At 48.9% G+C, this 12,398-nt stretch overlaps 1 protein-coding gene across 2 annotated transcripts in view; it reads right to left on the bottom strand.

The window, feature by feature from the left end:
* Nucleotides 1–12,398, bottom strand: part of EXOSC7 (exosome component 7) — a 111,834-nt gene that overhangs the window by 91,219 nt on the left and 8,217 nt on the right. Inside the window, exon 2 of one of the 2 annotated variants that reach the window (XM_063922415.1) lies at nucleotides 8,375–8,476. The exons of the other annotated variant lie outside the window; for it this stretch is intronic. Coding sequence (XP_063778485.1) covers nucleotides 8,375–8,476 — 102 coding nt within the window. The remainder of the gene's footprint in view (nucleotides 1–8,374; nucleotides 8,477–12,398) is intronic. 2 annotated transcript variants of the gene reach the window in all.

Here is a 12,398-nt window from a genome sequence, read left to right as displayed (position 1 = left end):
CCCTGACAATCACTTGCTGGAGGTACAGCTTGTGAATTGCCGCCAGCACTACCTCCCTTTCCATGGGGGAAGCTGCAAGGCTGATTTGAGGTAACGGCAGGGGGGGGCAGTCGCTTCGAATTCCAGCTTGTATCCCTGAGATACAATTTGTATAGCCCAGAGATCCACCTGTGAGCGAACCCACTGGCTGCAGAAGTTTCGGAGACGGGCCCCAACCGCACCTGGCTCCGCCTGTGTAGCCCCAACGTCATGCGGTGGACTTAGTGGAAGCAGGGGAGGACTTTTGTTCCTGGGAACTGGCTGCATGGTGCAGCTTCTTACCTCTACCCCTGCCTCTAGCAAGAAAGGATGCGCCCCTGACCCTCTTGCCTTTTTGGGAACGAAAGGACTGCATTTGATAATACGGTGCTTTCTTAGGCTGTGAGGAAACCTGAGGCAAGAAAGTCGACTTTCCAGCTGTCGCTGTAGACACGAGGTCCGACAGACCGTCCCCAAACAATTCCTCACCCTTATAAGGCAAAACCTCCATGTGTTTTTTAGAATCAGCATCTCCTGTCCATTGCAGAGTCCATAAGACCCTCCTGGCAGAAATGGACATAGCATTAATTCTAGAGCCCAGCAGGCAAATTTCCCTCTGAGCATCCCGCATATATAAGACGACGTCTTTGATATGGCCCAGGGTTAGCAAAACAGTATCTCTGTCGTCTAACAGAGTATCTGTCCACGCTGCTACAGCACTACACATCCAGGCTGAAGCAATAGCAGGTCTCAGTAGAGTACCAGAGTGTGTATACACTGACTTCAGGATAGCTTCCTGCTTTCTATCCGCAGGCTCCTTAAGGGCGGCCGTATCCTGAGACGGCAGGGTCACCTTTTTAGATACGCGTGTCAGCGCCTTGTCCACCCTAGGGGATGTTTCCCAACGTAACCTGTCCGTTGGCGGGAAAGGGTACGCCATCAGTAACCTCTTAGAAATCACTAATTTCTTATCAGGGGAACTCCACGCTTCTTCACACAATTCATTTAATTCATCAGATGGGGGAAAAGTCACTGGTTGCTTTTTCTCCCCAAACATATAAACCCTCTTGGTATTAACAGGGTTACTCTCAGAAATGTGTAATACATCTTTCATTGCAATAATCATGTATCGGATGGCCTTGGTCATTTTAGACTGTAAATGTGCCTCATCATCGTCGACACTGGAGTCGGACTCCGTGTCGGCATCTGTGTCAACCATCTGAGATAGAGGGCGTTTATGAGCCCCTGACGGTTTCTGAGTCGCCTGGGCAGGCGCGGGCTGAGACCCCGGCTGTCCCAAGGCTGCAGCGTCATCAAACCTTTTATGTAAGGAGTTTACATTGTCATTTAAGACCTTCCACATATCCATCCAATCAGGTGTCGGCCCCGACGGGGGCGACACCACACTAATCTGCCCTTGCTCCGCCTCCACGTAACCTTCCTCATCAAACATGTCGACACAGCCGTACCGACACACCGCACACACACAGGGAATGCTCAGACCGAGGACAGGACCCAACAAAGTCCTTTGGGGAGACAGAGAGAGAGTATGCCAGCACACACCACAGCGCTATATAACACAGGGATTTTCACTGCTAATAAGTGATTTACCCATTAGCTGCTTTTTTTGTATTATTTGCGCCTAAATTTATGTGCCCCCACCTCTTTTTTAACCCGTCTTGTACCTGGATACTGCAGGGGAGAGCCTGGGGAGCTGCATCCAGCGGAGCTGTGAAGAGAAAATGGCGCTGGTGTGCTGAGGAAGAAGGCCCCGCCCCCTCAGTGGCGGGCTTCTGTCCCGCTTTCCATGTAAAAAAATGGCGGGGTTTTTTACATATATACAGTGCTAGACTGTATATATGTATTTTTTAATGCCAAAGGTACTTCAATTGCAGCCCAGGGCGCCCCCCCCCCCCTCCCCCCCAGCACCCTACAGTGACCAGAGTGTGTAAGTGTGCTGGGAGCAATGGCGCACAGCTGTGGTGCTGTGCGCTACCTTAATGAAGACAGGAGTCTTCAGCCGCCGATTTCGTCGTCTTCAAGCTTCTGTTCTTCTGGCTCTGCAAGGGGGACGGCGGCGCGGCTCCGGGAACGGACGATCGAGGACAGGTGCCTGTGTTCGAACCCTCTGGAGCTAATGGTGTCCAGTAGCCTAAGAAGCACAAACTAGCTGCAATAGCCTAAGAAGCACAAACTAGCTGCAAGCAGGTAGGTTTGCTTCTCTCCCCTTAGTCCCACGTAGCAGTGAGTCTGTTGCCAGCAGAAGCTCACTGAAAATAAAAAACCTAATAAATACTTTCTTTACTAGTAAGCTCAGGAGAGCCCACAAGGAGCACCCAGCTCTGGCCGGGCACAGATTCTAACTGAGGTCTGGAGGAGGGGCATAGAGGAAGGAGCCAGTGCACACCAGATAGTACCTAATCTTTTCTTTAGAATGCCCAGTCTCCTGCGGAGCCCGTCTATTCCCCATGGTCCTTACGGAGTTCCCAGCATCCACTAGGACGTCAGAGAAACTAAACTATTAACCCTTCTATTTTTTAAAAACATTCTTACTCTGTACCATTTATTTTTTACGCACCTGCTTAAAACTTTTGCACAGTACTGTAGCTCTTTCATGTCTCAGTAAATGGAGAAAGGTTGGCCACAGACTTGCAATCTTGCCACTGTCTGCATGACCCAAGTGACTATAACTTGCAGATATCAGCTGTGTGTGGGGGGGGGGGGGGAGAAGAGGAGCTGGGCCATGCTGCATCACTTGTGACATCGCCAGATCGAGCTGCATGTACAGACGACGGGCGATGTCGTAAACGAACTGCAGGAGCACACTTTATTGACGATATGGTGGGTATACAGTAGACGATATTGTGAATGATGTGTCGGATCGGGCACATCGTCCACTATATCTTCTAGTGTGTACCCAGCTTAAGAGACACGTAGCATTGGAAAGATACACGGAACATCCCAGATACGGAGATTGTATGTTTATGTTTTATACAGAAAAGATAAGCTGTACTTTCATAAATTATTAAATATTGTCCTAGGGGGTGACATTTTCCACGTCATTTTGCTTTGGCACTGGTGGTCTATGCAGTAACAATAAGGGTCCTTACAAACGATCTTTATCTGGAGAGGAAGTCATGTCCTCATCCGGTCCTCACCCCCCTCCACCTCCCCACTTGACCCTATTCCCTCCCACCTTCTCCGCTTCCTCTCTTCTTCTGCCTGTTCCCATCTTGCCCATCTACTCAATCTCTCACTCTCATCAGGCACTGTCCCCTCTGCCTTCAAGCATGCACTTGTCTCCCCTATTCTTAAAAAACCTACCCTTGATCCAACCAATCTCTCCAACTACCGACCCATCTCTTTTCTCCCTTTTGCCTCCAAACTCCTTGAGCGTATTGTCTACAACCGCCTCACTGTCTTTCTTTCTTCCCACTCACTGCTTGTCACTTTCCAGTCTGGTTTCCGTCCTCAGCACTCCACTGAAACTGCCCTCACGAAAGTCTGCGATGACCTCCTTGCTGCTAAATACAGGGGCCACTACTCTCTGCTTATTCTCCTTGACCTCTCTGCTGCTTGACACTGTAGACCACCCTCTCCTACTGCAAATTCTTTACTCCCTTGGTTTGCGTGATACTGCTCTCTCCTGGCTGTCCTCCTACCTTTCTGACAGTTCCATCTCCGTCTCCTCATGACTCCACCTCCCCCCACTTCCTCTACCAGTAGGTGTCCCCCAAGGTTGTTCTTGGGCCTCTCCTATTCTCTCTCTACACATCCTCATTAGGTGAGCTCATTAGCTCTTTTGACTTAAAAATAGGATTTTGGTACCTACCGGTAAATCCTTTTCTCGTAGTCCGTAGAGGATGCTGGGGTCCACATTAGTACCATGGGGTATAGACGGGTCCACCAGGAGCCATTGGCACTTTAAGAGTTTAAGAGTGTGGGCTGGCTCCTCCCTCTATGCCCCTCCTACCAGACTCAGTCTAGAAACTGTGCCCGAAAAGACGATATATATACGAGAGAAGGACTTAACACAGATAGTGGTGAGAGTCATACCAGCTCACACATACAAGGCACGTCAAAGTCAACTAGCTTGAACTAATCAGCAAACAGCTGAAACATTACTTACCCAGCAACTATGCAGTACGCAACTAAACGAAGTGGTACTGAACCAAATAACATATGCAGGAAAACGAAGCGCTGGGCGGGCACCCAGCATCCTCTACGGACTACGAGAAAAGGAATTACCGGTAGGTACCAAAATCCTATTTTCTCTAACGTCCTAGAGGATGCTGGGGTCCACTTTAGTACCATGGGGATGTACCAAAGCTCCCAGAACGGGAAGGAGCACGCGGAGGCTCCTGCAGAACTGATTGGCCTCTGATGATCTGAAGTTCAGTCAAAGTATCGAACTTGTAGAACCTTGCATACATGTTCGACCCAGACCAAGTTGCCGCTCGGCAAAGCTGCGTTGCCGAGACACCCCGGGCAGCCGCCCAGGAAGACCCCACCTTACGAGCAGAGTGGGCCTTGACAGATTTTGGACACGGCAGTCCTGCCGTAGAATAGGCATGCTGGATAGTGAACCTAATCCAGCGAGAAATAGACTGCTTAGAAGCAGGACCCCCAATTTTCTTGGGATCGTATAGGACAAACAGAGTCCGACTTCCTGTGACGAGAAGTTCTCTTCACATAAATTTTCAGAGCCCTCACGACATCCAAGGACTTTGAAGTAATCGAGGATTCAGTAGCTACTGGCACCGCAATAGGTTGGTCGATATGAAATGCCGACACAACCTTTGGAAGGAACTGCTGACGAGTCCGGAGCTCAGCTCTATCCTCATAGAAGATCAAGTAAGGGCTTTTGCATGACAAAGCCCCCGGCTCAGAGACATGCCTAGCAGAAGCTAAGGCCAACAAAGTGACCGCCTTCCATGTAAGAAATTTGAGCTCCACCTCCTGTAGAGGCTCAAACCAATCCGACTGGAGAAACTGCAACACCACGTTAAGGTCCCAAGGCGCCGTAGGCGGTACAAAGGGAGGTTGGATATGCAGAACTCCCTTCAAAAAGGTCTGAACCTCAGGGAGGGCAGCCAATTGTTTCTGAAAGAAAATGGACAGGGCTGAAATCTGGACCTTCATAGATCCCAATCTCAGCCCCATATCCACTCCTGCCTGCAGGAAGAGGAGGAAACGTCCCAGTTGAAATTCCACCGCAGGAAACTTCTCACACCAAGAGACTTATATCTTCCAAATACGATGGTAATGTGTAGACGTTACCCCTTTCCTAGCCAGGGTAGGAATCACTTCTTTCGGAATACCCTTCCGAGCAAGAATCAGACGCTCAACTTCCATGCCGTCAAACGTAGCAGCGGTAAGTCTTGATAGGCGAACGGACCCTGCTTCAGCAGGTCCTCCCGAAGAGGAAGAGGCCTCGGCTCTTCTTGCAGTAGATCCAGAAGGTCCGCGTACCAAGCCCGCCTTGGCCAGTCTGGGGCAATGAGGATCGCTTGAACCCTAATTCTCCTTATGAGCTTTAGGATTCTTGGGATGAGTGGGAGTGGTGGAAACACGTACACTGACTGGAACACCCACGGAGACACCAGGGCGTCCACCGCCACTGCCTGAGGGTCCCTCAACCTGGAACAATAACGCTAAAGCTTCTTGTTGAGACGAGAGGTCATCATGTCTATTTGGGGTAGACCCCAAAGATCTGTTACCTCCTTGAACACCTCCGGATGGAGGCCCCACTCTCCCGGATGGAGATCGTGTCTGCTGAGGAAGTCTGCTTCCCAGTTGTCTACTACCGGAGTGAAGATGGCTGACAGCGCCAACGCGTGCTTTTCCGTCCAGAGGAGTATTCTGGTGACCTCTGACATCGCCGCTCTTCTCTTCGTTCCGCCCTGTCGGTTTATGTAAGCCACTCTAGATACGTTGTCCGACTGTACTTGAATGGCCCTGTTTTTTAGAAGAGAGGCAGCCTGAAGAAGACCGTTGTAGACGGCTTTTAGTTCCAGAATGTTGATGGGCAGGCCGGCTCCAGGCTCGACCATCTTCCTTGGAAGGTCATCCCTAGAGTGACTGCTCCCCAGTCCTGGAGGCTAGCATCCGTCGTTAGCAGGACCCAGTCCTGAATTCCAAACCTGTGGCCTTCCAGGAGGTGAGGCAATTGGAGCCACCAGAGGAGTGAGATACGAATTCTCTGATGCATGTGGAGGTGAGATACCGACCACTTGTTCAGGAGGTCAGAGCATGAAACCTCCCGTACTGGAGAGCCTCGTAGGAGGCCACCATCTTTCCCAATAGGCGAATGCATTGATGAACAGACACCCAACCCAACGCCTTGTCCCGCAGAAGGAACACCCGCTGTACTTCCGTATCCAGGATCATTCCCAGAAACGACAATCTCCGGGTCGGTTCCAAATGTGACCTTGGAAAATTCAGAATCCACCCGTGACTCTGCAGCAGCCGTGTTGTGAGAACAATGGATTGCAGCAACCGCACAGCGCCGCACAGTGTGCCTCTGGAACCATCCTGGAGCACGGTTAATACCGTGCTCCAACCCCTGTTGCCGCCATCTTCACACCGGCCCCCTGCTTGCTAGGGAGGTCGGTGACTAACTCACCACTTGCTTCAGCTCTGTAAGGGGTCGGCGGCATGCTGCTGGAGTGAGCGGTTCCCCTGCGGCGGAGACCGATCAGCCACTCTGGAGCTCAGTGTCCAGTCAGCAGAGTCAGTGGCTCAGACCCCGCAGGGCGGACACTGCTCCCCCCCCCTTAGTCCCACACTGCAGGGAGGCTGTTGCCAGCAGCATCCCTGTAATATAAAAAAACTCTAAAACTAAAACTTTATTAGGAAAGCTCAGGAGAGCTCCCCTAGCTGTGACCGGCTCCTCCGGGCACATTTTCTAAACTGAGTCTGGTAGGAGGGGCATAGAGGGAGGAGCCAGCCCACACTCAAACTCTTAAAGTGCCAACGGCTCCTGGTGGACCAGTCTATACCCCATGGTACTAATGTGGACCCCAGCATCCTCTAGGACGTTACAGAAATATCATCTCTACGCTGACGATACTCAAATCTACCTTTCCTCCCCTGACCTCTCCCCTGCTCTCCTCACTCGTATCTCCAACTGTCTCTCTGCTATCTCCTCCTGGATGTCCCAGCGCTTTCTTAAATTTAACATGTCTAAGACTGAGCTGATCATCTTCCCTCCCTCCCACATAACCTCACCTCCCACAATTTAATTAATTATCCAATGATTGCACAACTATCTCCTCTAGACCCCAAGTGCGATGTCTTGGAGTAATCCTCGACTCCTCCCTCTCCTTTAAACCACCCATTCAGTACCTCTCAAAAACCTGCCATTTCCATCTCAAAAACATCTCCAGGATCAGACCCTCTCTCACCCAGGATGCTACTAAGACCCTCATCCACTCACTGGTCATCTCCATAGGACTACTGCAATCTCCTCCTATCTGGCCTCCCTCAACTTCAATCTATCCTCAATGCTGCTGCCCGTCCCATCTTCCTCACCAAACGTACTACATCCACATCCCCTCTCTTGCAAGACCTTCACTGGCTACCCTTCCCATTCAGAATCCAAATTCAAGCTTCTCAGACTCCCCTACAAAGCCCTCACCCCCTCTTCTCCCTCTTACCTTATCTCTCTTTACAATCCTACCCATCCTCTTCGCTCTGCTAATGCATGCCGTCTCTCCTGCCAACTGATTACCTCCTCCCACTCCTACCTACAAGATTTTGCACGTGCTGCTCCATATCTCTGGAATGCTCTACCTCTCCCCATCCGAATCTCCACCTCTGTACAAAACTTCAAACGGGCTCTCAAGACCCACTTCTTCACCAAACCCAGCCAACTCTCCTTCTAACGCTCTTGTCTATGCTCACTGTCTACCCCTTCTGTGTCACTCCGGTCTGTTAGCCCCTTACCTTTTAGATTGTAAGCTCGCAAGAGCAGGGACTTCTTTCCTTATGTGCTTTTCCTTTCTTACTTACACTATCTTATACTCCATACTCTCTTTGATGGCACCTAACCCCGGGTTTTCTATACCTGTCCTATATTGTCTTGTACTGTAAGTGCTGTTTTCTTATTTGCTCATTTGATTATGTACTGTGTAATGGGCGCTGCGGATCCCTTGGGGCGCCATATAGAGGATAACAATAATACTAATATATTTTTTTAAAGGATCCCCTTTTCAGTGCTTTAAAAATAATTTGTCATTCATTCTAAAGAAAACTGCTCAGAAACAAGTTTTTTTTTCAGTAGACTTTGTATAATTTTCCACATGAAGACAAAGATAGGTAAGATATTATTTTACAGATGTTTCCCATTACTTACAATTTTCACACGGGCAGAACCTGTGGTATTTGACACAACATCAGTCTCCACTTCAATGCATCTGTAGTCCTCACATCCCCTGCCATCTACCCGTAAATCATCCTACAAAAACAGTGGATCATTTCAAAACAATTTCACGTATGAAGTGTCTATACAGGTATACATGGTGAAAAACCTGCAACAGTAATAGGGATAAGGTAACTATTGTCTGAATGTAAAATGTTAAATGTAAAAAGAGGATTTTGGTACTTACCGAAAAATCTATTTCTCTGAATCCACTCGGGGACACTGGAATACTAGACCGCTGGGGTGTGAAGAATGGAGACCGGAGGTGGCACAATACATGTAAATTAATAGCAGTGCACAGCTGGCTCCTCCCCCTTCACACCCACATCCATCCAGTTTGAAAAATGTACGGAGAGAAGAGGGAACATGAAATAAACATTCAGTAAAGAACCAAACATGCCATGGCGTAAAACGTTAAATTAGGAACTATCAAACTGCTATCTGACAAAAAACTTGATTGAACCAAATTAACAAGAACACGCAGGCAGGACCGAGATGGACATCCAGTGTCCCCGAGTGGATTTGGAGAAATAGATTTTTAGGTAAATACCAGAATCCACTTTTCTCTGTCATCTACTAGGGGACACTGGAATACTAGACAGCTGGGGACGTCCCAAAGATACTCCCACGGGTGGGAGTTCTGTCTGAAGCCTGGAGAACCAAACGGCCAAAACTAGACTCTTTAGCCGCAAAAGTGTCAAGCTTGTAAAACCAAGCGAATGTGTGAGCAGAGGACCACGTTGCAGCTCTACAAAGTTGTCCCGTAGAGGCTCCTCTGGCAGCCGCCCAAGAAGCTCCTACGGACCTGGTGGTATGAGCACCCACACGAAACGGAACTCTCTTACCACTAGAAACATACGCCTGTCTAATTGTGAGTCTCATCCATCTGGACAGAGTTTGTTTTGTAGCCGGCCAACCTCTTTTTGGACCATTATACAATACTAACAAAACACCTGACTTACTAAGGGAACTAGTTGCCTATACGTAAACCCTTAATGCCCTGACCACATCCAGAGAACTGTCACCATCCGACATCTGAAAAGACGGGAGCACAATAAGTTGGTTAATGTGAAAACTCGAAACCACCTTAGGTAGGAGCTCTGCTTTAGTATGAAGTTCTGCTCTATCCTCGTGGAAAACCAGAAAAGGACTCTTGCAGCATATGGCTCTTATCTCTGATACCCTCCTTGCCGAAGCCAATGCAAGTAACAAAACTGTCTTCCATGACACATATTTAAGGTCTGCTCTTTCCAAAGGTTTTTAAAGGTCAGATCTTAAAAATTCTAAAACCAGGTTTAAATCCCATGGAGCCTTGGGAGGACGAAAGGGTGGCTGTAGCCTCAGCACTCCCTACAAAAATGTCTGTACCTCCTGTAAGGACGCCAGACGTTGTTGAAACAAAAATGGAAAGGCCCAAGACCTGTACCTTTAAGGATTCCAACCTCACACCTCTGTCCAAGCCAGCTTGTAGAAAGCGCAACAATCTGGTAAGACGAAACTGTCTGGGGTTCCAACCCATAGGCTGGCACCAATTCATGTATCTTTTCCAGATTCTATGATAGTGTGCCGCAGTAACCGGCTTCCTTGCTGCTAACATTGTAGGGATAGCTGAACTGGGAATGCCCCCTTCCTTTAGTAATATGGTCTCAAAATCCACGCCGTTAAACGTAGGCGGTTCAGGTCTGGGTGCAGGAATGGACCCTGTGACAACAGATCTTCCCTCTGCGGCAACCTCCAGGGCTTCTACGCTAGGAGACCTCTTAGATCAGAGTACCAACTTCTGCAAGGCCAGTCCGGCGCTATCAGAATTTCCCACGCTCTTTACTGTTTTACCTTCTTTAACACTCTTAGTAATAGAGGAAATGGTGCAAATATGTATACCAGATCGTAAGGCCAGTGAATTGACAGCGCATCCACTGCCTCCGTTGCTGGATCTCATGTCCTGGTCACATATCTTGGAAGTTGATGATTGTGTCGAGATGCCATTAAATCTTTCTGTGGAAACTCCCACCTTCTTACTAATGCCTCGAATACCTGGGGGTGTAGACTCCACTCTCCTGGGTGCATGTCTTGGCAGCTGAGATAATCCGCTTCCCAGTTGTCAACTCGGGGAATGAAGACTGCCGACAGAATTATGTATCGTTTTTCCACCCAAGACAGAATCTTTGTAGCGTCTTTTAGGGCCATCCGGCTTTTCATTCCTCCCTGACGGTTTATTTAAGCCGCCGCTGTGACATTGTCGGATTGTATTTCCACGTGCTGAGCTTGTACTAGACTTTCTGCTTGAACCGCACTGTAGATAGCTCGGAGTGCCAGCACATTTATTGGGAGACTGCTCTCGTACTGGGAACATCTCCCCTGAAATTGGTAGTTGCCCATTACTGCACCCCAACCTCTGAGACTTGCATCCGTCATCAAGATGAACCAATCTCAGATTCCGAAACGCTTTCCCATTGCTAGGTTTCTGTGGATCGACCACCAAATCAAGGAAATTCTGGTCTGAGACGACAGGTGAATTTTCCTGTTACGAAACAATGCATGCCTGCCCCCTGTGAGATCAGGTCCATCTGAAATGTTCTTGAGTGAAGTCTGCCATACTGAATTGCTTTGAAGGATGCTACCATTTTCCCCAGAAGCCGTATGCAAAGGTGTAGAGTCACCCTCTGATTTTGCAAAACCTGTTGAACCATGTGCTTGATGTCATGGATCTTGTCTTCTGGTAGAAAGACCTTTAGTTGAGTCGTGTCCAGAACCAGACCCAAGAACTGAAATCTGTGGGATGGAAGTAAGTTGGATTTCTTGAAGTTGACCATCCAGCTGTGTCGAGTGAGGACCTGATAAGTTAACCGTGCAACCCTGATTAAAATTTCCAGAGACGGGGCCTTGATCAAAAGATCGTCCAGGTACAGTATTATTGTTACCCCCATAGATAGTAATTTTGCTACCATGATCTTTGTGAAGATCCTTGGAGCCGATGACAGGTCGAACGGTAGTGCTATGAAATGGTATTAGTTCTTCTCAAATCTCAGATATGCTGAATGTGGTGCCCAAATTGGAACATGTAGGTATGCATCCTTTATATCCATTGACACCATGAATTCCTTTGTTCCAATGACCGACTGTATCGATTCCATCTTGAACCGATAAACTGTCAGTAATTAATTTAACACCTTTAAATTTAGAATGGGTCTGACCGAGCCATCTGGTTTGGGTACCACAAAAAGATTTGAATAAAAACCTGTCCCTCTCTGTGGTACTGGCACTGGAACGATCACATCTGATAGAATCAACCTTTAGATAGCGGATTTTAAAGTCCTTGCCTTTTGAGGGCACTGAGGTAGACCTGTACTAAAATACTGACTGTGATGACGTATGAGAAATTGTATTTTGTAGGCCTGGGATACAATATTGTTGAGCCAGACATCTGGACAGGTTTCGGCCCAGACTTCCTGAAACCTTGCCAACCGGCGCCCACCTTTGCCGACTGGGGACGGCCTCTTCCTGTGTATCCGCGAGACTGTCCTACAAAACCTCTACCACTGGCACGAAAGGATTAAAGCACTAAATGAAGTGAAGGGCGGTCCTGAATAACTTCGTCTGACAGTCTGTGTGGTTCTAGGGTATGTAGTAGGCAAGAAAGTCGATTTTCCAGCCGTGGCCCAAGCGTACCGCTGAGCCTCCGGAGCGCTGTTAGTACTGCGCTCCCACCCTGTTGCTGCCAACTTCACACCGGCTCCCCACTTGCTGTGGGGGCCGGTGACTCACTCGTCACCGGAATCTTCTGGCTCGGTTAGGGGGTGGCGACATGCTGTGGGAGTGAGCGGTCGCCTTGGGCGGCTGACGATCATCACTCTCCGGAGCTCAGTGTCCTGTCAGCGGAGATAGTGGCTAGAACCCCTCAGGGCGGACACTACTCCCCCCCCTAAGTCCCACGAAGCAGGGAGGCTGTTGCCAGCAG

This window comes from Pseudophryne corroboree, chromosome 5 (assembly GCF_028390025.1).
Source record: "Pseudophryne corroboree isolate aPseCor3 chromosome 5, aPseCor3.hap2, whole genome shotgun sequence".
Classification (NCBI taxonomy): Eukaryota; Metazoa; Chordata; class Amphibia; order Anura; family Myobatrachidae; genus Pseudophryne; species Pseudophryne corroboree.
Note: the sequence above shows the minus strand (reverse complement) of the source record. Positions and strands in the feature narration are given on the sequence as shown.